General features: G+C 45.1%; 1 protein-coding gene across 4 annotated transcripts in view; it reads right to left on the bottom strand.

Moving 5' to 3' along the window:
• Window positions 1-2,580: 2,580 nt before the first annotated feature.
• Window positions 2,581-27,428, bottom strand: part of Eva1c (eva-1 homolog C) — a 90,132-nt gene continuing 65,284 nt past the window's right edge. For 3 of the 4 annotated variants that reach the window (XM_019205185.2, XM_033768188.1, XM_019205187.2), the window contains 4 exons: window positions 18,490-18,633; window positions 12,952-13,032; window positions 12,566-12,655; window positions 2,582-3,206 (listed from right to left, as the gene is read on the bottom strand). In XM_019205185.2, coding sequence (XP_019060730.1) covers window positions 2,830-3,206; window positions 12,566-12,655; window positions 12,952-13,032; window positions 18,490-18,633 — 692 coding nt within the window. In that variant the 3' untranslated portion in view covers window positions 2,582-2,829. Of the gene's footprint in view, window positions 3,207-12,565; window positions 12,656-12,951; window positions 13,033-18,489; window positions 18,634-27,428 lie in introns of all 4 variants that reach the window. The other variant, XM_033768189.1, reaches the window with a different exon arrangement.

The following is a 27,428-nucleotide window of genomic DNA, read 5'->3' on the forward strand; positions in this document are numbered from 1 at the left end:
AGGGGCTTCCTCCCAGCCCCCACGGTCCAGTGGCAACCACTCATCCAAATCTGCTTTGGTCATTTTCCTCCTGGGCTTTGTGCCCATCCAAACACAATCTCAGCAGGACTCTTCAGGCTTCTTCCCTGAGAAGAACGTGACATTCTTTTTCAGAGCTCAACAAATGCAAATAAATAATTCACTGTATTTGTTCAGGCCAAGGACTGTGTCTCACTTTGGCGGGCCTGTTGTTCAGCTTGCCTTTGTAGGATCCCTGGGAGGGGGGATATGCATACTGCATGTGTGTGTGTGTGTGTGTGTGTGTGTGTGTGTGTGTGTGTGTGTGTACATGCTAGCAGTAGGGAGAGTCTGATAAGGGGAAAACCACTGTAGAATTCAAGATAAGCTTTATGGGCTTTATGGCTAACATATGGCACTGCATTTTATCCAAACGGCAACCACCTTTTGCTGCCACATTTTCCTCAGTTCTAAGAAAAGTCGCAGACTGACGGTATTTATGATTTCAAAGCCAGAGAAGACACAGCTTGGGAACTGAAAACAGAGGCTGGAAGAGGCCACTCTGAGAGCTGGGAAAATTTCCAAATGCTTCCTACTGGGCTCAGGGATATAAAAGGTCAGGATTCTCTTTGATTTGAACAAAATCATTATGAAGAAGTTGGACAGTAGAATCCACATCATTCTCTGCTATGATAATATAATTGATTTCTCTCTGATGGCTGATTTAAACTTCTCTCTATCCCCTGTACCCTGTTTGAGGTTCCCGGTACCCGGAAGTCCTCCATCTCTGCCCAAATGCCCCGTTGTCCATGTGATACCCATCTTAACCAGTCCCTACTCACACTGACACTAGCAGAAGAGAGGAAGAGAGGTGACGTCCTGACTCATCTTGGCTTCCATTTTTCCTCCACTGAATGGGAACCACAGGATTTTTCTCCAACTCTGTCTGTAGTTGTTTTTGCAGAATCTTGCTGCAGGCAAAACGCTGCACATGAATGTTCACGGTGGCACAATTTGCAACAACCCCCCAAAAAAAAAAACCCAAACCCCAAATTGTGGTTTATTCCTATAAGAGAAGATGACTCAGTCACCAAAAGGTGTGACATAGTGACACGTGCTACAACACAGATGAACTTCGAAGACATTTTATGAACTGAAATAAAGCAGCCACAAAAGACTTCATGGTGTGTGGTTCCATTTAGGATTCAGACCAGGTAAATTCATAGAGACAGAAAGTAGGTTCTGGCCAAAGGTTTGAGGGATGGGAAAATAGGAAATGACTGCTCAGTGTGTACAGGGTTTTCTTTTGGGGTGATAGAAATATTTCAGAACTAGTTTGTTATGTGACTTTCAATTTCACTTAAGAAAAAATTATCGAAGACCTACTCCTAATTTGGGCAGTGGGGCCTCCTCATTCCCCACTCACTCCTGGGTATTCTAGGACTGGTCCTTCACCCTGATGGTCGGTGGACTGACAGAGATGCTCTCTATGTCATTACCACTACCTCACCGCTTGGGACTGTCAGCTCCAGCCCTTTCCGGCTGTGTGAGTGGCCCCAGTACTCCACCTGTGAGCCTTCAGCCTCCTCGTCCGTATGATTTTCAGAGTTGATGGGCGAATGAAAGGCGAGGAGGCAAGGAAAGCTCTTTCATAGCAGGCAAGTTAGATATAACAATCATTTTTATACTCTAAGCCGCACTGGGACCAAAAAGCAGAAATCTTTTTATATGGTAGCTGTAAGCCTCCTGTCCACCAGGGGGAGCCCTCAAAAGGAGCCCACCACCAGTTTTAACAGGAATCTGTTTCCTGGAACCTCTCTTTCTTCTGCTGCTTCATTGGTGCCTCTGCCCTCTGGTTGATGGCTTTTGGACCCTGAAGCTCTGCAGTTTTAAACTCACACCACAGTTGACAACGTTTTTCTGGGCCATACTATTTACAAACATAGGTCGCAGGCCAAATCCAAACACAGACTGCTGACCGATTCTGTACACCTCTGAAGCTAATTTTTTTTTTCATTTTTAAATGGGTGATTTTAAAAAGAAGAAACATGTGACATGCAAGAGTTAAATAAAATTCATATTCTAGTATCTATGTATAAAGTTCTGTTGGAACACAGCCACATTCCTTGTGTGTTATCTATGGCTTCTTTTGAACTACAATGGCTGAGCTGAATAGTTTTTCTTTTTGTACTGGGGATCGAACTTGGGTCCTTGCACTTGCAAGGCAGCAGCAGAACAACTGAGCTAAATCCCCGGCCCTGAGCTGAGTAGTTTTAACAGAAATGATGACTCACAATACCTAAAACGTTCATCATCTTGTCCTTTAAAAAGTTTGTTGTTGCTGCTGATACCAGCTCTAAACAAAGTTAGGAAGCAAAGTCACTCATGACTTCATGTTTGACCTCATGACTCATGTCCTGAGTGTCAGCATATTTTTATGGCTATCTGTGGGTCTTCTTTCATCTGTAAAATGGGGATAATTGTGCTGTATCATGAAGTCATTGTGAGGACTAAAAGACTTAGTACATGATGAACATCTAGACAGTACCTGGAATTATAAGTGCTCAGGAACTGTGAATTTTAGTTACGTGTAGACTCGTTAACATATAGATATGAATTCAAATAAGTATAGAACAAAAGGAGCTCTACTCTCTTAATTTATTTTGGGATGTGCTGTAAACAGTTTGAACTTCGACAGCTTTCTGGCTTCACCAGTCTTGGGTGACACGACAAATTCTCCTTCACAGAAGGTACAAGTGAAACAGGCCTGGAGGGACATTTTGGATCCTCCCTTCTTCAGAAAGTGTGATCACATGAAGATGCATCTGGTTGTCAGTAGAACTGGCCCATGTTTCTCGGAAGTGAGGTGTCCAGACCACTGTTCATCCATATTTCCTGAATGATTTGCTCCCTGCGCTCAATCCTTTCTGCCAGTTCTGCAGCCTCTATGGAGCTGTAGGCTGGATATGAAGTCCTATGAAACCCCGATAGTTCCCCTGGAAATTCAGAGTCAGAGGAGTCCTCCTCCTCCCTGGCGTCCTCACTGTCCTCCTCAGCCTTGTTGCTTCCTGGCACCAGGTGCTCCCTCCCCAGCCGCAGTTCCTGGAAGTCTTTGGTGCAGGACACTCTGATGACTAAGGCGCACAGTGTGAAGGCCAGGCCGATACAGATGCTGGACACAAATAGCAGGGCGGCTCTCTCAGGGTGGGCTGTGGGAGGAAGAGAGTACGTGAGTGGCTGGAAGGAGCGTCAGTCTTTACCATTCCAAATCACACAGGACCTATGCAGTCCTAGACAGCATCTTTGGAACCATCCACACGTAACTGATTCTGTCCTCCAGGGATTAAAGTTTTTGATCATAGTTAGATGCATGCACATCAGAGGACACACAAAAGAAGGACACAGGAGCCAGATCCCCCTTCAACTTAGACTCAGACCAGTAGTGGTCTACATCTAAAATGAGCCCCACAGCCTCATGTTTGGAAGGTGACTGGGTGGGAGAGGCGGGTCACTTGCGGGGGTAACCTGGTTGGTGTCTCCCTCCCACTTCCTCCTTCATTCTCTGCTTCTGGCCTCCATGACAGAAGCAGGTCCTCCCACCATGCCTTCCTGCCGTGGAGCCAGCCTGCCAGGCACTGTAATCATGAGCCAAAATAAACCTCCCCTCCTTTAAATTGTGGATGTCAGGCATTTTTTCCAGGAACAAGGCGATGGACACAGAGTTCATTCCTGTGAAGTGCTTACAATACTCCCTGGCACGTAGTAAGTGTTCAATCAAGTCTTAGCTATTAGTGGCTGTAGCTGATTATGCAGAATTAATTTATGCATGAAGTGTGTATCTGAACTTTCCCCCTTTGGTATTGGGAATTGAGCCCAGGCCCTCAACACATGCTAGGCAAGTGCTCTCCCACTGACTGTCATTGCCAGTGTTCACCTTTTCTTTGTGGTACTGGGAATAGGGCCCAAAGCTGCCTCTCTACTTCATTTTCTTTTTTGAGAAAGGGTTTTGTTGTTGCTGTTTTTTGTTTTGTTTTGTTTTGAGATAGGGCCTTTCTGTGTAGTGCAGGCTGGCTTTGGACTCATGGTGATCCTCCTGCCTCAGCCTCCTGAGTGCCGGCATGACAGGTGTGTGCACAACACCTGACCAATTCCCTCTTATTCTAGATCAGGAGTTGGCAAACTTGCTCGGTAAATGACCAGATAGTAACTATTTTGGGCTTTGTGGGCCATTTGGTCTCTGCTGCAGATATTCACCTCTGCTGTTGTAATGCAAAAGCAGCCAGAGATCTTACGTGAGGCAGAAATCATGGTTGTGTCCCAATAAAGCTTTATTTACACACTTGGGCCACACTTTGCCAGCCCCCTGATACAGATGCTCAATCTGGAGCCCAGAGGGAAAGCAGCTGCCTGAGCTCAGTGCAGAACCAGGACCGGAGTGCCGATCTTAAACATTGGGTGGGCTCCTTGCGGGGTTCACTTTGGTGCCCCTGCCTTTTCTCAGCAATCTCAGCTGGGGGAACCCCCTGCTAAGCACAGTGTCACTCCTTTGATTCCAGGAGAATAATGGAGACTTGTCTTTGCCATCCCTGTCCTTCCCCAGAGGTCCAGGCTGGAGTTTCAAAACTGCTAAATTTCACACTAGCCAAGGGATCCAGCTTATGCCAATGAGGTCTTATGGGAGAGGTGGAACTGGGGCGCCTTATCTTCCTGTAACTGGAAACCTCCCCGTCCACTTCCTTCCCCGCAGCTGCAGCCATTGCTGGACAGGCTGGACTTAGATGTGCAGCTCTTTGTTGTCACCACCCCCGCAGGGCCGTCTCATCACTCTTTGGGGCACAGATGTCTGAATTCAGCATTTATCTTGGCCGGAGGAAGGGACAGTGGGTTGCGTGTGTAGTGCTCTTAGCAACAGTGTGACTTTCTTAAGGGTCAGGTTTGTGACGGGATTTGGTCAGATAGAGACATGGATCCTCTGTGAGAGAAGCCGGGGCTGTTTCCACCTCCGGGAGTCATGGCAGATTGGAGATGTGGACGCAGTGGCACTTGAGATGAAGTCATTAAATAGTGGGGAACAAAGGCTCCTAAGACCCAAAGCCCTGGTCCTATAGATGGAGCTTTTCTCCTCCTCCCCTGTAGACCAAAGCCTGCTCTCTGACTTCACCCTCACCTCCCGCCGTAGCCTGGATGAGTGTCCCGAGTTCAGGTGTTGAAACGTAATCCGTGCAGTGAACCATTAGGAGGGTGGAACCTTAACCTGCCTACTCTTTGGAGTTGGGGCCTTTGAAAGATGATTAACATTAGACAAGGTCTTCAGGGTGCAGCCCCAGTGATTGGTTCCTGGTGGCTTTATAAGAAAAGAGAACAGGTGTGTGGGCGTGCACACACACACACACACACACACACTCACTCCCTGTCTGCTGCCATGTGAAGCCCCCATCTACCTTGGGACTTGGCCATCAACAAGGCCATCACCAAATTCAGGCCTTGACCTGGCACCTGCAGAACCATGAACTCAAAGAAACCTGCTTTCTTTATAACTCTCCCACTCCGGGGCCCTGGGTTATTGGCAACAGAAAATGAACTAAGACATTGTGCTGCCCTTGCAATCCTCCTCTTCGCCTCTCTCTGCCCAGCCCCTCGCACCAGTCCCAGTCTCTCCAGTACTTTGAAGCTCTGTGCCAGTATTTGGTGCAGCCAAAACTCAGCTTCTCCATCCTGGAAAACACAATGCTGGCAGTGAGGCTGTGGCATGCAGGGAGTCCAGGCCATCTGCTTCTTTTTCCAGTCACTGTGGAAAGGTGAGAGCCTATAATCCCAGGAGCAAGGATCACCTACCCCAGCCCAACTGTCCCAGCAGTGGTGTTGCAGAGGACAGAGTCAGGTTCTAGAGGGCTGTGCTACAAAGTGGATTTATTTTTGTACTTATTTAATTATTTATTTTGAGGGATTAAAATAGTTCTAATCCTCAGGATGTGACATACTGGCTGATACAGGGTTCTCTGTATTTAGTCACAAAAGTACTTTTAATATACCTGTGCTATGAGTAAGTTCCCTACACGATCTGGACCACAACCTGTGTCTAACCTGTGTTTTCCTATCCTTATCTCCTCTTTCCTTGCTGTGTTAGTAAGCTTTTTGTCACTGGCACATAATACCCAATGCCCACAACTTAGAGGAGGAAAGTTTTATGTAGCTCGTGGCTCAGAAGATTTAGTCCATGGTCACCTGGCTGCAAGGCAGAAACATCATAGTAGGAGGTCACGGCAGAGGACAGCTGCTTACCTCCTGGTGGCCAGGAAGCAAAGAGTGAAGGGAGAGAGCCAGAAAAGTTAGGGCTACAGTCAGGCTTCTACCCTTCGGTTCATGCCTCCAGTGGACTTACTCCCTCCAACAGGTCCCATCTATTAACAGCACATTCAGCTATAACCTCGTTAATGGATTAGCCCATTAAGTGATAAGGTTAGTGCCTGCCCAATGAGCCAATTGCCTTCCAAAAACTCCTCCTTTGAGCCAGGTGTTGCTGTGCACACCTGTAATCCCAGCACTTGGGAGGCTGAGGCAAAAGGATTGCTCTGAGTTCAAGGCCAGACTGGACTACATAGTACGATCCTGTCTCAAGCGCCCATCCTGAAAAAGCCCCATCTTTAAACACATGATTCTTTGGGGGGGCATTTTTATCTAAATCATAAAACCCATCTCAGTAACTACCACCTGAATCCCACGCTCATTACTTCTTGCTTTTTAAATATATTTTTGGATCTTTATATAGTCCTAGAAACTTTATTATAAGAATATAATGTTACAGATAGTGTTTGGGACTTGGTGTTTTTTGTTTGTTTGCATTTTCTTTCTTAATATCACATTGCTGTATAATATTCCACTGCCCCAACGGTTGTACAGTTTGTTCACTGTTCTGCAGACCAGCACCTGGGTTGTTGCCGGGTTTCTGTCCCCGTGGACCCTGCAGCCATGAACTTTCTTGTTGATGTCCTTGTGTACATCTGTGAGCATTTCTCTTGGGCGTTGCCCTACGAGCCAACCAGATGGGCTTTAGGGTACATGAATTTCAATTTCGGGAAATTTTGCCCAAGTGGTTTCCAGAATGGTTGCAGGGAGGCAGAAGTCCTTGAATCCTCCTCTTCTTCCCACTTGCTATGAAAAGACTAAATTTTTTAGTCACATTGGTATAAAATTGTATCTTGCCAGATGCAAATTAGACATGCATGTCTTCACACGTGTGATTCCTCTGACCAGCAGGCTGGTTCACGTCGCTTGCACATTTGGTTTTTCTCTTTTGTGGTCTGCATTTCCCTCTCACATATAAAAAATTCACGTTTTACATATCCTCAGGAATAATTTTCTGACAGTCTGCGGTTACTATCTCCTGGTGAATGGCTTATTTTTCACTTTTGTTACAGGGTCTCTTGACCTAGTGAATTTATCTGAACAAATAAAATGATGAACGCTGCTCTCCTCCATCTCCCAGATGACAAGTCGTTCCCAGTCTCCTTCCACCTTTGTTCCTTCCACCTTCTCTGTGTGTGGCCGCTATACATCTTTCCAAAAGCGCACATCTGACCCCATCCCTGCCTGATTTAAAACCTGCAAATCGTCTCTGTCCTTGTGGGCTGAAGGTCAAGTCCCGACCTCAGCTGTCGATGCTTGCTGTGACCCAGCCCCTGCACCCTCAGCTCTCGTGCCTCACGTGGGTTGGAGAGCTTCCCACTTGGTGTTTTTGCACACGCTCTTCCTTCAGCCTGGAGCATTCTTTCCTCCTGCCTCATCTGGCCTCGTCTGGCCTTGCCCTAGCCTAGCAGAGGGGATCACGGGCCAAAGCACTAGGCTTGGTGCCCTGAGGATGAGGCTCCATGGAAGAGTCCCTCTTCCCCTTCTCCAGGGAGGGGTACTGGGCGCTGCTGCTCATACAGCTTCTTACTCGTAAGACCCCTGGTGCCGCTTGGCTCAGGCACACTCCTGCCACATGCTTGCTCTCTAGGGCTCATCCAAATCAACCCCCCAAGACCCAGTGGCCAAAGATGGGGAGGACAGGCAACTCTTGGCAAGTGCGTACGAACCATGCTTCCTATTCATCTGGATCCCTTCATTTGAAGTCGCACAACCCCGGAATGGCAGTCAGATGGGATCTCAGAGATGAGCTGGCCCAACCCCTCTGTTGTAATGGAGTCACTTGTCCAAAGCCACCAATGGGTGGGACCCAGGTTCAGGCCATGGCTTCCTCCATGGACCCAGGCTTTACACAGAAAACATTTCATCTGTTTTCTAAGATCAGTTGGATCCCTTTTCTGTTACATACCCTGGAAAAATAAAGGCATTTCTATTGTGGTTGAATGGATTCTTCACACTGTGTTTTTGTTGGTATTGTTCTAAATTAACAAGGGAATGGCTTTCATTGTTGACTGCAGTTTGTTCTTGGGACCCTCCGTCTGGTGGCCAGTGGCTTTGAAAGCCTCTCTCAACCTTTAGATCCTGGTCTGCAGCCTACACAAGTCCTGCTCACATTTGTTCATGCTCTGATGAGACATCCAGGAGCCAGGCAAGGGTCCCACCTCCTGGGACTCTGGTGGCTTTGAAGGAGCCAGGCAGCAGCTCGGGGCAGAGTCCTCTAAGAGAAAGCACAAGGTGTCCCAGAGCCTGATCTGACAGCACTTAGGAACGTGACAGTAACTCGCTGTCACAGAACCAAAGATCGGGCCGTGGGAACACACCAGAGCCCGTCCCTCCGTGACAAGGCAACACTGATCTCTCATTGTCCTCCTGGCAGGGGATCGGGAGCTGTGACTTTGGAATCTGTGATTAAAGACATATTTGTCTGATATGCGAGAGCTGCTCTCCTATGAAACCGTGATGCCCTGAGCTGTGAGCCTGACCCCCAGTTACCCCAGTTATGTCCGTCACACATTCTCAAACAGTAGGGGCAGGGACGGAAATGCTGGGCCACAAAAGGCACGCCCGCAGGCACAGATGAGGTAAATACCCAAGCCAGATGCCAGAGAGACATAATTAGGTTAGTTACTAATTAGGGATGGGAGGGGTGGGGTCGTGTTCTGAAGAAAGACTGAATAAATAAGTCCCCTCAGGCACAATCTGCCGGGGGACAAGGGCTCATGCTGAGCCTAGCAAAGTGCCTTCCTAGGAAACACACACACACACACACACACACACACACACACACACTCACACTACCTCTAACTTCAAATTTTTCTGTTTGAAAAAAAATATGGTCTCACAGAGCACTCAAGTGGCCGCAGGAGAAACTGTTTATCAGGGTCCTTGGCTCTTCTGGTGTCCCTTTCACCAGCCTCTGTGTCCCCTGAGCGCAGGCCAAGGACCTCAACTTTGTTTTCTTGTCTACTTGTCCCCTGTATAGCTGACTGTACTAATGTGTGGAAATTACTCACAGCCTGAGTGGGGAAAGGTCCTCTGAGATAAACTCATTCATTTGGCTGGGCTGGGCTGGAGCCTGCCCTGGTCATGTTTTAGGTTCCCCGCTGCCCTCGCCACTGGCTTCTTCTTTACAGGGCACACAGGACCTCTGTCCATCCCTCAGATCATTGTCACTCTGGGTAAGGAGGTGCCCAAGAGTGGGCTGAGCCCCTGTCCAACAGAGAGGAGGGTGGTGCTTGACACTTTCTGTTGGCTTAGGCTGAAACCACTGCAGGGCACTGCCCTGTGCACCACAGACCAAGCACAGCAGGGAGGGACACGGGCAGGCTGGAGGCACCTGTTCCACCAGGACCTTTGTGACTTGAGTCGTGAACTTCTTGTGATGGCCTCATTTAGCTAACACCTGACACCATGAATATGGACCTGTTTCCTCCTGGGCGTTGAATCCAGGCTCAGGCTCGGCTTGCTGAGATGACTGCACCTAAACATAGCTCAATAAAACCAAATAACAGCAGATCAAATTCTCACACTTAAAAAATGATCTATAAGTGACAAATTCTGGGTGACAGTGAGACCCAGAATGGCTCATAATGCCAGTTCAGGATGCATCACCTGGCCATCTCTAACTCACTGCTCCTCTCCTGCAGCGGCACCGGCCTCGGCACAGGGGTATTGGCACCAAGATGGCAGAAACTCGCCCTAAGGAGCCGACAGCTCATGCGGGAGACAGGCACTTCGCAAATCAGTCTATCCTATGACTGGTGGGGATGACAAGCAGCAGAAAACACAGACTGGGCTGGAGGGAAGCTAATTTAGATGACAAGTCTCAGAGAAACCAATGCGGCAACAGCCTTGGTCCTCAGCCTGGTGCAAAGGACAGGGCTGGGCCGCTGTCCGTGGTGCCCTCAGGTAAACAGTTCAAATCCTCTGACCCTCTCTCTGCTGCTTTGGTGCAGAATGGTGGATCAGAGACTCACCTTTTGGTTGTGCGGCTGTGGACTGAACTGTACTCCCCACAATTCATGTGTTGAAGTCTCAACCCCAACATGACTAGTACTGGAGATGGGGTTGGTAGGAGTTAGTTAAGGCTGAAGGGCGTCATGAGTGTGGGGACCTAATCTGACAGGATGGGTAGTTTTATAAGATCTCCCTGTTGTCCTCTGCCTCCTCCTCTCTCCGCCATGTGAGGACACAGCAAGAAGGTGGCTGCCTACAAGCTAGAAAGGACCCTCATCAGAAACTGAATAAATTAGCACCTGGATCATAACCTTATGTCCCATGATGCTTAAACTCCTTGTCTGAAAGCTGAGCAGACTAAGGCAGCCCTGGAGAGGAAGTGACAGGTTAGCTGTAGCAAAACACAGGGCAAGGCTGTGGGTCAGCAACCGATGTCATTGTCCCTCTCTTCCACCATCATTCCCTGGAGAAACTTCATGACGACTTTTCTCCAAGGAGGATCTCCAGGGACTTTGAAAACAGGGGACACTTCTGACAATACACATCTTTCCATTTCTTAACTTTGACACTTCCCAGGAACAAGATATGGAAACAGGAGGGTGGTTATAAAAATGAAAGGAACCAGTAACCAGATGCCACATGACACCCACAGGTGTCAACACTGATGTGGGAAAACAATGGCAGCACAGGATGGCAAGACTGAACTCTTTCTCCTGTGTTCACGTATCTCCTTAAGGCTTTACTTCCCTGAGTAAGGTTTATCCCGTACAGTCCCAGCTCCACCAGGCCTTAACTAGTAGCTAATGTGTGTTGACTTAAGGTCTCAGAGGTTTTGGCTTCTGCTACGGCTTGGATGAGTGTCTCCCTGAGGTCTCTGTAGAAATTTGGTCCTCAGGATGGTAGCAGTGGGAGGAGCTTTGGACTTTTGAGAGAAGGGGCCAACTAGGAGGTCTTTAGGTCACTGGGAGCACACCCTCAAAGGGGGTTGGGGAATCGTAGCACCCCCCTCTCTCTGCTTTGGTTTGAGATGTGACTGCTCACTCTGACAAGTGTACCACCATCGTGGGCACACTCACCACAGGCTCTGGGTGACAGACAGGGCAACCCAATCTTTGACTTGAACCTCAAGAATCATGGACCAAAATAAACCTTTCTTTATTTCCCATGTAGCCTATGTGTGCCAGTTAAACGAATTATCAACTTGATTGGCTGAAGAGCTGCCCGGAGAATTAATTAGTAAAGCACACTTCTGAGTGTGTCAGGGTGGGACACAGAGATGTAGCCTTGAGTGCTATACCTAGTCCCTCACCCATCTCTCTGTCACTGTTCCCCTGCTCTGCTACCAGCTGCCATGAACTGGGCAGCTTTGCCCTGCTGCGACCTCCTTCCACCATGATGTTCCTGCCTTGGAACCAGCTGAGTATGGACTGAACCTTCGGAAACCGTGAACCGAACTAGATGTCTCCTCTAAATTTTGGGTGCTGGGCATTTTCTCTGAGCACAAAGAAAGCCAACCAATAATCTGTGTCAGACATTACGTGGCAGTGATGGGAAGCTGACTAATGCAGTCAACCTAAGGAGGCAGGCAGGTGCTGTGCAAACTTGCAGTCAACATTCCAAAGTGCAATCTGGCTTCAGATAAATGGAAAGGATGATGAGAAACGATGAAATGTTTTTACCTTAGTAGAAAGGATCTACAACATGGTCAGGCCAGGTGCAAACTTCTGGCCTTGCCAGTTCATGAGGGCTGAGTCTGATTGATCCTTGCAGGGAAGATTAGCAGAGGAAACCATGGCAACCATGAGAAATAATACTTGTGACTGCCTTTGTGGGGTATGACTTGTTTTGATTACTAAATGATCGGACTCATTTTTCTTCCAGCTGGCAGTGGAATTCAATAATCTCATGCCCTTCCCGAATTTTAGACCTGGGAAACGCATTCCACATTTCAAGGGAGAAAATACCTGTGGAGCCCAAGCCCTAAATAGTGTGGCATTATGTTTGTGATTCTCTGTTGGTTGCCTGGTAGCAGCTGTACTTGAATTTGAACATCTGTGTTTCTGGATCTCAGAACACAGTGCAGAAGCTATGTCAAATTAAAAGCAGGTGCCTTTAGTTATCTGAGTGCTGTAACTGAGGTGCATTTGTTAATCAGGCTTTCAAAAAATCTGTGAACATTCCAGGAAGCATCAATTCACTGACCTACCTCTAATGTAAGCAAATGCTGCCAGGGAGTTGCTAACAATAATTCCATCTTTCTGCAGAACCCTTGATTCGCTTGGGTCGAAGTTTATACCTGTTTTATAAAAAAAAAAAAATGCAAAAGCAGTTAATCCAGGTTGTTTGTAATACACTTGTCCTAGATACCTATGCTGTTCCTCACCCAGGACTGTTGCAATAACCAAAAGTCACAGAAATAAAAAAAAAAATGGGCTTTTGGTTAAATTATGGAAGACTAAGCCAGGAAGAATACTTTGTAAGCAGCTCTTACCGAACAATAAAAGGGGTCTTCCCAGCAGGTGCCTGACTGTGGCCCAAGGGCCATCTACCTTTACCTAAAGAGCAATGCTAGCAGTAAGCCAGAAACATTACCATGTCCACCATCCTCCTGCTCCAAGGTAGGCTTCGGATTAGCAATGGCTGGATCGATCGCTGTGAGAATGTTCTTGGGAACTAAAAACCAAACAGAAATATTTTGAAAACTTGGTATATTTATTAAAAGTGTACATTTAATATATACTTGAATACTTCTCTGCCCTAAAGAGAGACAACCCTGAGTCATTTGTAGGGAAATGCATCTCGAGACCCACCATAATGTTAAGTGACAGAAATCAGACACACAAGCTTAAGTATCACGTGGTTTCTCCCTATATGAGAAGCCCAAAGGATAAATAAAAAGCAAAATCAGACAGATGATAGGAAGTAGGGAAGAAGATCTTTCTAAAAGGATCAAAAGATGGAGGGGTGGGAGGGAAAGGAAAAAAGGTTGAAAAAAGGAATTAATATGCATTACGGGGCTGGGGATTTAGCTCAGTGGTTCTGCCACCTGTCTTGCAAGCTCAAAGACCCAAGTCCAGTTCTTGGTACCAAAAAAAACAAAAAACAAAAAACAAAAAAATATGTATTACGTACATGTAAGAATTCCCCAAAAGGAATGTAAGTGTTATGTGCTACAAACATGTACTAATAAAAAATAAATTAAAAATATGTTTAAGGTATAATGTAGATAATATTTATTTATTTGTTTGTTTGTTTGTTTATATGGGTGATCAAACTCAGGACCTTGAGTTTGCAAGGCAGGCGGTGTCACCACCAAGCTAAGTCCCTGGCCCTGGATAATATTTTAAAACCACTTTTCAAATCAGTTGAAGAATTCCTCATTTCCTTTCAGATATACCCACAGACACACGCACACACTCACACACTCACACACACACACACACACACACACACACACTCCCATGTATACCAAAGGTATCTGTATGCTCATTAAATGTCCCAGAAAGGTGAAATTATATACCCATTTTTGCAATGTTGAAAAGCAAAAAAATGGGAAATAAAAACACAAGTTATGGTGGAATGCAATTAATAACAAAATTAAGTATTAATACATGCTGGAAAGATGACCCTCAAAAACATTAGGCTCAGTAGAAGAAGCCAGGCACAAAAGACCCTATGTTGTAGGATTTCATTTATATGAAATATCCAGCAAAAGTAAAACTGGAGACAGAAATAAGCTTAGTGATTCCCTGCGACAAGAGGCAAGAAAAGGAACTGACTGCTAATGAGCCCGGAAAACTTTTTGGGATTGTGGAACTATTTTAAAGTTGGAATGTGGTATTGCTCCTTGGCCTTTGGTCTAAGATCAAGTGTAGCAAAACTGGAGTGTGGTGATGGTTGCACAACTCTAAATGTTTTATCACCGAATTGTATTTACCTTAAATGAGTGACTGTTAAGATATATAAGTAACTCCTCAATAAAGCTTTCAACTCCTACACGAACTTCTCTGAGGGCACACCACTGAGGACAGGACCATGCGGTGCCCCGAGAGCAGGCAAAGCAGCTGACGGATGACAGCTAACACAGAACAAAGCAAGAATTGTGAAAGGCCAAGCCCACTGCCTGCTGCTGCAGGCTGGGAGAAGAGACAGGAAGCCGAATGCTCTTGCTGCCCAGAATTGCTCGTTATGTTTGTGGTTGAGCTCAGCTGATATCTGGGAGGAGCGGCAACAGGAAGTACAAGTGAAGAAGTGAAGCCAAATCAAATGGTGCAAGTTCAACCGCACAGCGAGAGAGAGAGAGAGAGAGAGAGAGAGAGAGAGAGAAACTGGTGAGATATCTTCAGCAGCAAGAAAACCTCCTTTCCATTCTCAGGGTGCGTAACTGAATTCTGGCGCATGTGGGGGTCCCGAGATCGACAGTCAGAGGACATTCCTAGCCTGTGAACTGTCCATGTATAGGAAGCTCTGGTGCTTTCAGGCCCATTAGCAGCAAGAGTCACAAGAGGCCGTGACAAGTGGCCTTTGGCCAACCCTTGGGGCTCACCGGGACCACGGCAGCACCCAGAGAGCTGAGCTGAGCTGCCGCCACGTACTTTCTAGCTAAATAACTCAATCTTTTCTGGGCACCAAGAATGATGCCCCTAAAGACAACGTGTCTTCCTTCTCCAATAGCAGTGGCACTTCCTCACACCAGTCTCTTGGCTCATTCTCAAAACAAGTCTTGAGAAGAATCTCTGCTCTCTACAAATGCCAGAGACTTTACATTGAAGGAGTCAGAATTTTCTAAAGGAGCTCGGAGAAGAAGGGTCTGCCAGGATGATTTTTGCAGAATAACCAGGCTCTTGAGATTACACTGCCCATGTAGAATGCAGGTCATTATGAGAAACTTGCCCATTTATCACAAGAAAATGAAAGTGATGTTAGAAGAATCTTTTAGGATATTTAACATAACATGTGTCAATACAACTGTCAGATTTTTCAAACTAGTTTAGAATGAGGATGAGAGCTGAGGTGCAATTTGTTATTCCTCAAGCCTCCTTGTCTAACCCTCCCCGCCTGATTTTTTTTTTGCCAGCATACCTTCAACAGTCCACCATTATAATCACTCACTGAAAGTCTCTCAGCTTCAACCCTCTCTCCCTCTTTGCTTGTTGCTAGTGAACTTGGAGGAACACTCTTCTTACCTATTCTTGGGGCACCTGATCCCCACTGAGAAGAACAGCACTGCTGGGTAGACCAGTTGTCCCTGAGAACTTTGCCTACTAATCCTACACAGGCTTTCAGCATACCCAGCAGTGCGACTGCAGTGCCCTTCCATCTCCATGGCACTTCTGTCAAACCTTTTCTCATCTCTGCAGACCTCTTTCCTCTTCCCCCATGCCCCACAGCTGGTGACTTCATCTCATACAATTTTTTTTTTTTTGGTACCAGAGATCAAACTCGGGTCCTTGCGCTTGCGAGGCAGGTGGCAGCGCCACTGAACTAAATCCCCAGCCCCATCTCATACTTTTTTGAGATAGAGGCCATGTGATGGAAACTCCAAGATCTGCCTACGTCCACCATTTCCATGGCCTGTTCCCTCCTGTTTCAAGAGATACATAGCATCTTTCTGTCAAAGATCAATCCATCCTCTCAGCTGCAACCAGACCCCATCCTTCCAATACATCATTGTCTTGAGCATCTGTTTCTCTCTTCCAGATAATTGTCAGATCCACCCAATGACTACTATGTCTGCCAGTGCCACTCTAGTCTGAGTATGTTTGCCTCCTGCTTTTCACTTGTCCGCCCTGCTTCAACTCTGCCCTGATCCATTCGTCCCCCTGACCCAGTGAGATCTTTTCCATTGCATCACAAAGCAGAGCACATGGAGAGCTCACACTTTTCTTTTATGTTTCAGTCTAGATGTGATACCATTGATCACACCTATTTCTAAAATGAAGGAGGCAGAGAACATAGACTCCTGTGTATTCAGAATCTGATCGTTTGCTTCCCCTGTTTGAATCCTCGCAGGGCATCCCCTCTGAAGACCTCACAGACTTTAACCTGGTCCTGTCTCGTGCCCCCGACACTGTCTTCCTTCCCACAAGATTTCCCCCTCCCACTCATGCTCACCCAACCTCCAGAGAGCAGCCTGTGGTTGACCCCAGAGGAAAGCTCAGCTTAGGAATATTTCTCACACCAATGTCCCCAGTCCAATGAGGCTGTCTCATCTGCCCTTTCCTGATACAGCACTTAGCACACCGAGTAATGGTAGATTTGTCTGGTTACTTGTTTAATGCCCTCCTGTGCCCTGACTTAATCTCATGAGGACAGAGAATAGGTTGTTTTGTGTACTACTGAAAGCTTAGTGCCCAGCATGGCTCCTGCCACACAGAGCCTGACCCCCGCCCCGGTGTGCAGAGTGAGTGAATGAGAGAAATCAAGCATCAGTTGGGACACATGGACCCTCGCACAAGCACCACCACCAAGCTCACCTTCTTGATATGAGCTAAGCAGAGCCATAGCCCTTGTAACTCTGCTTGCCTCACCCTTTAGACACATGCGAACTTTCCTCCATTGGCAGGTTACAGTCCTGTGTCTCAGCCAGCACTCATCTGAAGCAGCCAGAAAGGACTAAATTCTCAGGGTGAACCCTAGGGAACCTCTGCCAGATAGGCTCAGTGCCACTGAGAATTGCTTAAACACCACAGTGGGAAAAAGACTGCAGGTAAACTCAGCCTTCCTGCAGTGTAAATGTAGGTGCTATTATTTTGAGAATACATTTATGTAGTTTTACCTCTGTACCTATTACAGCATTAATACAGCAGGGAGCAAAATTTTGGGCTCAGCATATAAAAGTCTGAGGATACAATGGAACATTATTAGGCCACGAAGAGGAATAAAGTCATGACACACGTACAGCGTACTTGAACCTTGAAAATGTATACTAAGAAGCTGGACTTAAGGGCTACATACCTTGTTTCTTTGAATATAAAACCTAGCTGGAAAATAATCAGCCTTGAAAATTAGAGCCCCCAAATGCCAGCCATCACCATGGTAATGGCCAGCACTTATTTTTCAGTTAGGTCTTATTTTCAGGGAAACATGGATACAATTCCACTCAGATGAAATGCGAAGAAGAAGCAATTACATAAAGACAAAAGCAGCCTGGTGGTTGTCTAGGGTTGGGGATGGGGTACAGGGGATGGGTTGGGGGGAGATGCTAAAGAAAGATGAGAATGTTCTTAAATTGATGTGGTGATGGTTGCATAGTTCCATGAATATGTTAAAAACTATTAATTTGTATATTTTAATGGGTGAATTGTATGCTCTGTGAATTATATCTCTATAAAGCTGTAACAGCAACAAAAGGCTAGGGATATTTGGCAGGGTAAAAGGTATTAAGTTCTCTAGTGATAGAGCTCTTTCTTCTCTTTTGCTTTTATGCTCAGTTAAGGAAAAAATAGTCAACATATTAGGATTACAAACTGGGCATCCATAGTACCTCAGAAAATAACTAAATGCTAATTTGCTTTTATGCACCTTTGTGAAACTGGAATCTAAACAAAGCAGGCATTTTGTTTTATTATTTAAAGACATTAGAAAAACAAAGTGGTGCCACCATGTAACGTTTTTAATTGTTCTAGGGGAAGCATTTGATCTGTTGACTCGATGCTGTGGGTATGTAGATAAAACAACTGTTGGCAGCCTAGCAAGTTAGTCATTTAGGGCCTAAAAGCAGGGCTGGAAGGTTAAATCGAAACCAAGCAGCACTCTGTGAATTTGCATGACACACCAATAGATTTGAGAGCTCCTTAAGAACCCAGATTAGAATCACACTTCTCAGGGACATCAAGTTTATCCCTAGTTGCTCAATATTCTCCTACTCTTCCTATCTACTGCCAATCTGATTGTTAGAAGTGCTCTTCAAAACAAATTTTGACCCCAGAAAATTCCAGTGCTTATCTGATGTACGCATCATAAATAAGAATAAAAGATAGAAGGGGGGTTCTGGAAAGTCTGGAGTGACTAGAGAGCTTCCGGTGTAGAGTTGCCTGGCTTGTTCCAAGCAAGCTCTTTCTGTTGACTTGATCACTGGTTCCCAGAGAGGCAGGCTCTTCAAGGAGCTTGTTGGAGGTGGACTCTTACCACACGCGTAGGTAACAGTGAGGTATTTCTTCACTCCTGGCGGACAGGGGCTTCCGAAGTGGTAATTGTTGACAAGGATTTTGCATCTCTGCTTCCCATAGCACCTTCTGGACAGTACTTGTAAAGCTGAGTAAGATAAGCAATCTGGAAGGGAAAGAGCAATGAGAACTTCCGGTAGCATCCCACCCTTGGCTGCCACATGGCTTACGGTGGTTTCTGTAAGCGGACATACAGAGCTGGATCTCACATCAAAGACAGTTCCTCTGATTATTTCCTGTCTCCTTACAGCACCAAAGATGAGCAGCACCAGGTCTACAGTCATGTTCTAGAAAGCCCTAATCTTGGTTTAATTTTCTGCTGCCACTATCTTGACATTATGATTCAGTTTTGAACAAAGGTACCCATATTTTGGCTTTGTTACATATAGAGTATGTAACTGGGCAAGCAGGACAGATAAAAGAAGTTTCTGTTTCTTTTTTTTTTTTTGTCTTGTGTTACTGGGGAGGGAACTGAGGGGCACTCTACCACTGAGCTACATTCCCAGCCCTTTTTACTTTTTTCTTTTGAGACAGGGTCTTGCTAAGTTGCCCGTGCTGGACTTGAACTTGTGAGTCTCCTGCCTTAGCCTCCCAAATAGCTGGAATTATAGGCATACACCACCATGTCTGCTTTGTTTCTCTTATGACCCTTAAAACTCTGTGAAATAGTTCATTAATTTAAAACTCCCTCTCTGCCACGGGAACATAAGCTTCATAATGGAATACTTCTACCTTGTTTGTCATCTAAACTCTACTGGCCACTGTAGGAGCCCAGTAAATAATTGATAAATGAAGGACTAGAATGAACTAATGAATGCTAGGACATGTTTTTCAGCACCTTGAAACGATGACTTTGTGATTAGTAAGTATTAATTGAACAACTGCTGCTATGGTTTGAATGTGTACACCAAAATTTATGTGTTGGAAAGGTAACTGTCAAAGTCACATGCTAATGGTAGCAATGGGAAGTGATTAGGATTAGATGAAGTCGTGAGGATGGGTCCACCATGGCTCGTCAATGGTTCTATAAGAGGCAGAGAGACCTGAGCTAGCACTCTTGCCCTGTCTCACCACATAATGCTTTCCACCATATCAGATGCAGCAAGAAAGTTCTCACCAAATTCTGGCCCCATTTCTCAGACTTCCAAGCTTCTTAAACCAAGTAAACCCCTATTCTTTACACATTACTCGGTCTCAGGTATTTTGCTACCACAACAGACAATGACTAAGACACCTACAGAGAATGAGGGACTGTGGTGCATGCTGTCAGAAAAACCAACCAGAAAGCTCTACCTTGAATTCACAGGCTATGCAGTGGGGCTGGAGGGACAAGACTCAGGTGAGAGACCACCATCTAACAGTAGAACTCTGTGAGTGAATATCAGCAAGGACCAGCTCAGACAGGTCCTGAGGTTGAGGGTCAGAGGGGTCACTATTTCTGGAGTGGTGAGGATAGGCTTTACACAGGAGGTGGCATGGTCATGGAAGAAAGCACGGATTGGGTAGATCAGGCAAAAGAGAAATGTATGAACCCATGGGGAAGGAGCCAAGAGCACCCGAGAGGGCTGGGCACGAGTAGGAGGAGTGGGAGGATGGGAGGGTATCCTGTGGGAGGGCATCCCAGGAAAAGGGGCGAGCACCTTGGGCAAGACTGAGGGCCCAGGAGCCTAAAGTGATGCCTTCCACTACTGACCTTCAGGCACAGAGAGCAGGACAGCCTGGAGGGAAATGGACCAAAGGCAAGGAGAATAGTTTGGAAGAGATTTAAATTACACAAGGGGGAGTTAAGGGAGTGAAGAGCAGGGAATGGAGGAGGGAATTTAGGGAAATTGCAACATTCTATTTACTTATAACAACGGCTGACATCCCACTCTTCTGGACATTGTACGTTAGCTGATTCAGTGTCCCCGACAGCCCTCTGAGACAGGCTGCTTGTAACACACGTGCACACATACATGCATTTGAGGGTGAGAAGGGAGATGCAGGGACGTTCTGGAAGCTCAAGTGGGCGCGGGACTATATAGGCCATGGGAGCAGCACTCCAGGGCCTGCAGGTTTGAGCTCTGAGCTCTGCTCTCCAAGTAGGTGGTTGAAGAGAGGGGGAGGGAGGGAGCTACCCAGGACGCCTGAAGATCTTACACTGCAGGAAGGGGGAAACAATGGTGGGGTGCTGTTGACCACGACTGAGGGAAGCAACAGGAGTAGGCAGTTTGTGGAATAGAGCCATTGTCTTAGTCATTTTCTCATCACTGCCGACAGAATACTTAACGCCCTCAAGGGAAAGGAGGTTTAGTTTGGCTCACGTTTTTAGTCCAGAGCTGGCTGACTCAAAGTCAGGAAGTCACGTTGGGGGGGGTCTGGTGGAAGAAAGCTGCTTACGTCCTGGCGGTCAGGAAGCAGAGAGAAAGGTGGGGCTGGGGAGGGAGTTCCACCCCTCCAGGCCACGCCCCCAGTGACCTGCCTCTTCTGGCCAGACCCCACCTCCTAAGAGTAAGCCAGCTCTAAGCTCCCATAATCCAGCCACCTCCCACACAGGTGAGGCTTTGGGGAACATTTTAGATCTAAGCTGTAACAACGATACATTCACTAAACAAAAATTACTGTCCTACATCTGTGATGGAAAGAATGTGTCGATCCAGAGCTGCACAAGGTGGGTGAGGCCTGAAGAGCATGAAGGCTGGAGCTCAGAGGGACAGCTACAGCAGGTATAGAGGTAGGGACTCCGGCGACACAAAGTCTTGTGTGCATCCATTCATATTTTGTACATGAGAAACTCTTCCCTCCAACAGTGCTGCTCTCCCATATCCCAGAAGCTGTCTCAAGCCCGACCTCTTCCCTTTAAGGTCAGGTTTCTGAAAGTGTCCTTTGGCCACGCCCCACTGCCCCTGACTCTCTGCGTCTCTTCCCACTCCCACTGTGTCCCCTCCTTCCTCGGTGTGCTCTGTCCCACACATACCCTGAAACTGACTCCTTTCGGAGGATCACGGGCACCTGCTACTGTCCTACATAAGAGATGGAAGCCAGTCCAATCCCTCCTGTACCACTGGAACTTCTGGTGTCTAAATGCTCTTGTGGAAAGATTCCTTGCTGACCTTGGCTCCCTAGTTCCCTTCACCCTACCTTGCCTCCCATTCTTTTATTCCACAGCCCTCTGCAGGACTGTCCACCCAAAGTAAGCTCCTTCATGGGTCTCAATCTGAATTCTCTCCTCCCATGTACATCTCCAGCTGAACCACGGTTCCACCCCTGGATTTGCAGCCCAGCCAGTCTTCAGAACTCCACTCCAGGGAACAGTCGCCTGGACTACCTTTCCAGGAACTTCTCTCTCCAGCGTGGAGACCAAGGCTAGCATCTCATCCCACTCAGCACCAATGGCCAAACGAGATAACCTACCCTGCCTGTTCACCCAGATTCAATTCTTGGATTCTTCCTATTCTTGGCCTCTATGGCTGATACTAACATTGTCACAGGAGCCCCAGAGTGAAGCCAGTTTCTGCCTCCTCCTCGTCCTCTCACCTTCCCATCTGATAGGACACAAGAAGCCAGAACAAGAGGATGAATGAGAAGAGCACAAAAACTGAGCAAAGGAGAGAGGCTAAGTGATCGATAGAGGAAAGGTTTCAGGAATGCAGGAATAGTTGCATTTGAAATCTGTGGCCCAGCTGGGGGAAAGTGGGAGGTGGATGGTCAGGGCACTAGAAAGTCAACGGCAGGGCAAGAAGTGTGCACCTGAAGTTTTTGTCTGGAGTTTTCAGTTTGGGCAATGGAGAATGTGGGAGCATTATCATAATGCATATGGAGTGAACGAATCACCAAGGAAGGAAAGTTTACGGTTTGTCAAGACCTAGCCCCTTACTCTGGGTTTCTGGGACTGCAGTGGGTCAGGAGAGGGCTGAGGACCTAATTCCTCCAGTGCTCTCAGCTGTTTATGGACAAACCACATGTTGTGGGTGGTGATGAATCAGCCTGATGTGCATGGGGTCTTATGGAAGCCAAAGGTGCTTGCATAGAAGACAGATTAGGGCTGTGCTATGGTTTGAATGTGTCCTCCCACCGTTCATGTGCTGGAGACAGCCCCGTGAGTCCCCTGAATCCTATGTTGATGGTGTCTGGAGACAAGGCCTTTGGGTAGTTATCAAGGTTAGATGAGGCCATGAGGGTGGGGCCACCATGAAGGCATTACTAGCTCTACAAGAAAAGAAATAAAGGGCTAGAGATTTAGCTCAGTGGCACCACCTTGCAAGCACAAGGTCCTGAGTTTGATCCCTGGTATAAAAAAATAAAATAAAATAAAAAAGAAAGAAAGAAAAAAAAATGAAAGAAAGATGTGAGCTAGCACACTTGTTCTTTCTTGCCATGGAACACCCTCTGCCACATTATGATGGAGAAAGAAAGCCCTCCCCGGATGCCAGCACCATGCTTTTAGATCTCCCAGCCTCCAGAACTGTGACTCATATAAACTTCTCTTCTCTATAAGTTAATCCCCTACCAAGTATTTCCTTATAGCAACAGAAATCAGACTAAGACAAGCTAACATAAAAGACCAACACATCTGCTGAAAGGAAAGCATCAGAAAGAGAAGCAAGAGTCTCTAAGTCAGGGGGGAATACAAGGTCCAGGCAACCTAAAAGGCTGATACACAGAGGGGGGCCACAGCCGTGAGTCAAATGGGTGAGCACAGTGTCTGGCCCAAATCAAGAAATGGTAGTTCGCCTGGCACAGCTGCAGCCATCTCCAGCGCCAGAGGGCCTGCTGACATCCAGGAGATATCAGCAGATATCCAGGAGATTAAAAACTCCACTGAGAGTGTTTGCAACAGAATAAAAGAGTCTGAAGATAGAATCTCAGATATAGAAGATAAGATTGCAGTCAGTGACCATGAAAAGAGAGGTCTCCTAAAAACAGTAGGAGATCATGAGAAATTGATCCAACAACTCCTAGATGATTCAAAGAAGAATAACATAAGACCGATAGGAATCAAGTAGCAGGAGAAAATGCAAATGACTTAAAAAAGCTGTTCACAGAATTAATTATAGAAAACTTCCCAAACAGTGGGGAAGAATTTGACATACAGATAAGTGAGGGATATAGGACTCCAACTAGCTGTGATAAAAAAATCTACACCTAGACATATAATAATCAAGATCCCAGAAACCCAACAGAAGAACAAAATACTACAAGCAGTAAGAGATAAGAAACAAATCACATGCAAAGGAAAGCCCATCAGAATCACAGAAGACTTCTCAACTCAAACCCTTGGGGCAAGGAGAGCCTGGAATGAGACATTTCAAGTACTAAAAGAAAACAACCTCCAACCTAGACTGATGTATCCTGCAAAACTCTTTCAAAATGGATGGGGAAATAAGATACTTCCATGACAAAGACCACTTGAGAAACTTCTTGAATACCAAACCAGCACTACAAGGAATTTTAAACAATATCCTAGAAAAAGACAATGAAGATCACAACACCATGAGGCCCAACAGAGCAAATCAAATAGGCAAGGCAAGAAACTAAAAGAAGGTGAAAAAAAATGACAATAATAAGTTAGTACATATCAGTTATAATCATCAATATCAATGGCCTCAACTCACCAATCAAGAGAAATAGACTGGCAGAATGGATTAAGAAGCAAATTCCAATAATATGCTGTATACAAGACACACCTAGTACAAAAAGAAGCCCATAGACTGAGAGTGAAAGGACAGAAAACTTCTTCATGCAACTGGAGCCCAGAAAATAGCAGGGGTAGCAATCTTATTCACAAAGTAAATTTCAAATCTAAACTGATTAATAGAGACAAAGAAGGCCACTACATCCTTGTGAAGGGAACAATTCAAGAGGAAGAGATAACAAATAATTCATTTTTGGTCTACTGAGTATGTTAGAAAGCACATATGCTCCTTTTCTCTTTTCTTTTTCTTTCCCTGGTGCTGGGGATTAAACTCAGCACATTGCTCTGGCTAGGCAGTTGCAGCTCTACTGAGCTAAATATCAGGCTTTACATTTTATATTTTTTAAATTTATCAACACATTAATCTTTGTCTTTATATGTTGGTCTACCAAATTGATGAGTTATTTTGTTTCTCATTTTCTTTGCTTTTTTATTTGAGAATTTATGAAATCTATATATATGAGTAATATGAAAAGTATTAAGGTCCATCTGTCATTCTCCTCCCTCATTTCTGCCTTCTGCAAACTTCCTTTTCTGTCACTACAGCTTGTTTGGTTGGAAATTTGTTAAGACAAATTTTGTTATGTTATCAATATATCTTTGTACCTATTTTCTACTGATAATGAATTTTAATTTTAAAGTAAATTTTATCATAACTATACTTAAATAAATGGATAATACATCATTAATATCATTCAGTATCTGGTACATATTACAAATTCTCCAATTACCTCAAAGATATTTGTTTTTCTCAAATCACACAAATCACAAACATTCCACACATCCCTGCACTGTTTTATTATACCAAAGTGTATATTGTATTGTAGAAAATATGCATTGTGTATATGTGTGGGAGGTATATTTGCACTATTTAATAAGAAACATGGTCATGAATGTGGTAGGATTTTGCACAATTGGCATATCGATAGTTTCTCTGGCAAACTTATGATTTCTCTAAATTAGATGCTTGATTTAATTCATAGTCATTTGTTTGGGAAGAATATTATTGGTGTTAAATTCTATCATTATGCTTATAAAAATATAATAAAAATAAGTATGGGATATAATAAAAAAGAAACAAAAATCTCATCTTAAAAATGTGAACTCTCTTAGTTGTTTTTGGATTTCAAATATAAGTATATTTCTTTTCTGTGGGAAGTTTTGTAAGAAAATGTAAGTGATACAATCAATAAGTATATGATATTTATCAAATTAATAAAACCAAGGAGTTTATAAATCATAAAATTTTGAAGACAGTTTCTCAACTATAATATGTAACTTTGTTTTATTTGTAAATGCAACATTTCAAAAATATATGAAAAGAAAATGAGAAAGAACATATAACGTTTGAAGATCATATCAAACTAATAATGTATTTGGATTATCAGTCTGTGTTGCATAAATTTTTGTTTATTTCATATCCTTTTTTGCTGTCATATATATGTATATTTGAAATTTTTATTTAGTATCTTCATTTTTTGTTATCCAAAAAAAAAAAATGCTAGTTCATTTTCTAGGAACTCTGGCATCAAACTACATTCCAAGGACCTCCAGGACTCTAAGGCAGCACCCTAAGGAAGGCACAGATGTAGAAGGATAGGGAAAGGGAGGAAAGCTCATGCCTCGAAATTCCACCTTCATCTCTTATAACTGGAGTCCAGGACAGGAAACATCTACAGCTGAACATTAAAAAGTTGGAAAGGTAATATCCTTTGTCTTTCTAGGGAAGGACAATTAAAAATATATATATATACACTCAGTCCTCTGTATCTGCAAGTCCCACATCCTCAGATTCAACCAACCACAGAAATATTTAAAAACTTCAAGAAAGTCCCCCAAAGCAAAAGCTGTATTTGCTGTGCATCAAGCACTACACTGAATCCATGAGAATGAAGTGATGTGTAGGCCTTGTATTATTACAAGTGACCTAGATATGATTTAAAGCTAAGGCAAGATGGGTGTAGGTTATATGCAAATACAATTCATTTTATGTAAAGAACATGATCATTGCAGATTTTGTGTTTGAGGAGGTTCTGGAACCACTCTCCCATGGGTACTGAAAGATGACTATACCAGTACACATATCACAAATGCTCAAGACTGCAATCATAAAAGGAAGCATTTGAATATGTGAGTTGCTGGGTGTGGTGGTGCATAACTGCAAGCCTAGCACTTGGGAGGCTGATGCAGGAAGATCACTGTGAGTCTGAAGCCAGTCTGATCTCCACAGTGAATTTAAGGCCAACCTGAACTACACAATGAGACCCTGTTTGGAAACAACAACAACAAAGTCTGAATACATACGTACATGAAGATTCTGGTCTGTTCCACAATGCCTGATAATTGTGGTGCCAGACAGATGGTAGGCACTTAGAAATTAAGTCCTTAAAGAGTGAATGGACAGTCTAGTACACCCACTAGTGCCTATGTCCCATATGGCTGGCTTTAGAATGTGGATTCTTTTTGCAGGCTGGGAGGCTGCCTGATCTGTGAGTTGGAACCTCCAGTGAGAAAAGCTGCCTCTTTCAGAGACATCTTTACACTGTCATTCTTCTGTTCGATCCCTGATCAGCTTTTCTCAGCAGCTTGCTCTGGGTTTGGAATTAAGTCCCTCTTTCTTCTGCCTGCTTCAGAATAGTCCAGTCTACAGGACGCATCTCGCCAGACTTACTCTGGTGGCTCCTCTTGAGTGCCAAGTGCACACAGCAAGTAAAGGAGTGCGTGACGCTGAGACAAAACACTTCAGGGGCCTTTCTGCACCAAGTGCCAGAAATGCCATGCAAGCCCCTGTGAAGACAAAGTTTACTTCGACTACAGGTCGAGTGTCCCTAATCCAAGACCCAAACTTTGACACAACCCCTCAAATGGAAAATGTCACACCATGAAATTTCATGCACAAAATCATTAAAAATATTGTTTAGGGCTGGGGATTTGGCTCAGTGGTTCCAATGCCTGCCTTGCAAGCGCAAGGACCCAAGTTCGATCCCTGGTACCAAAAATAAATAAATAAATTGTTTAAATGATATTGGTGTTTAAAATTACCTTCAGACATTGTCTATAAGGTGTACCTGAAATAAAAATGAGTCTCATGTTTAAATGAAATCCCCAAGATGTCTCATGCATATAAAAATATTGCAAAATCAAAATCCAGAAGGGCTGGGGATTTAGCTCAGCAGTTCTGCTTCCTGACTTGTAAGCTCAAAGACAAAAAAAAAAAAAAAAAAAAA

This window comes from Fukomys damarensis, unplaced genomic scaffold (assembly GCF_012274545.1).
Source record: "Fukomys damarensis isolate Sample0158 unplaced genomic scaffold, DMR_v1.0_HiC HiC_scaffold_24, whole genome shotgun sequence".
NCBI lineage: Eukaryota > Metazoa > Chordata > Mammalia > Rodentia > Bathyergidae > Fukomys > Fukomys damarensis.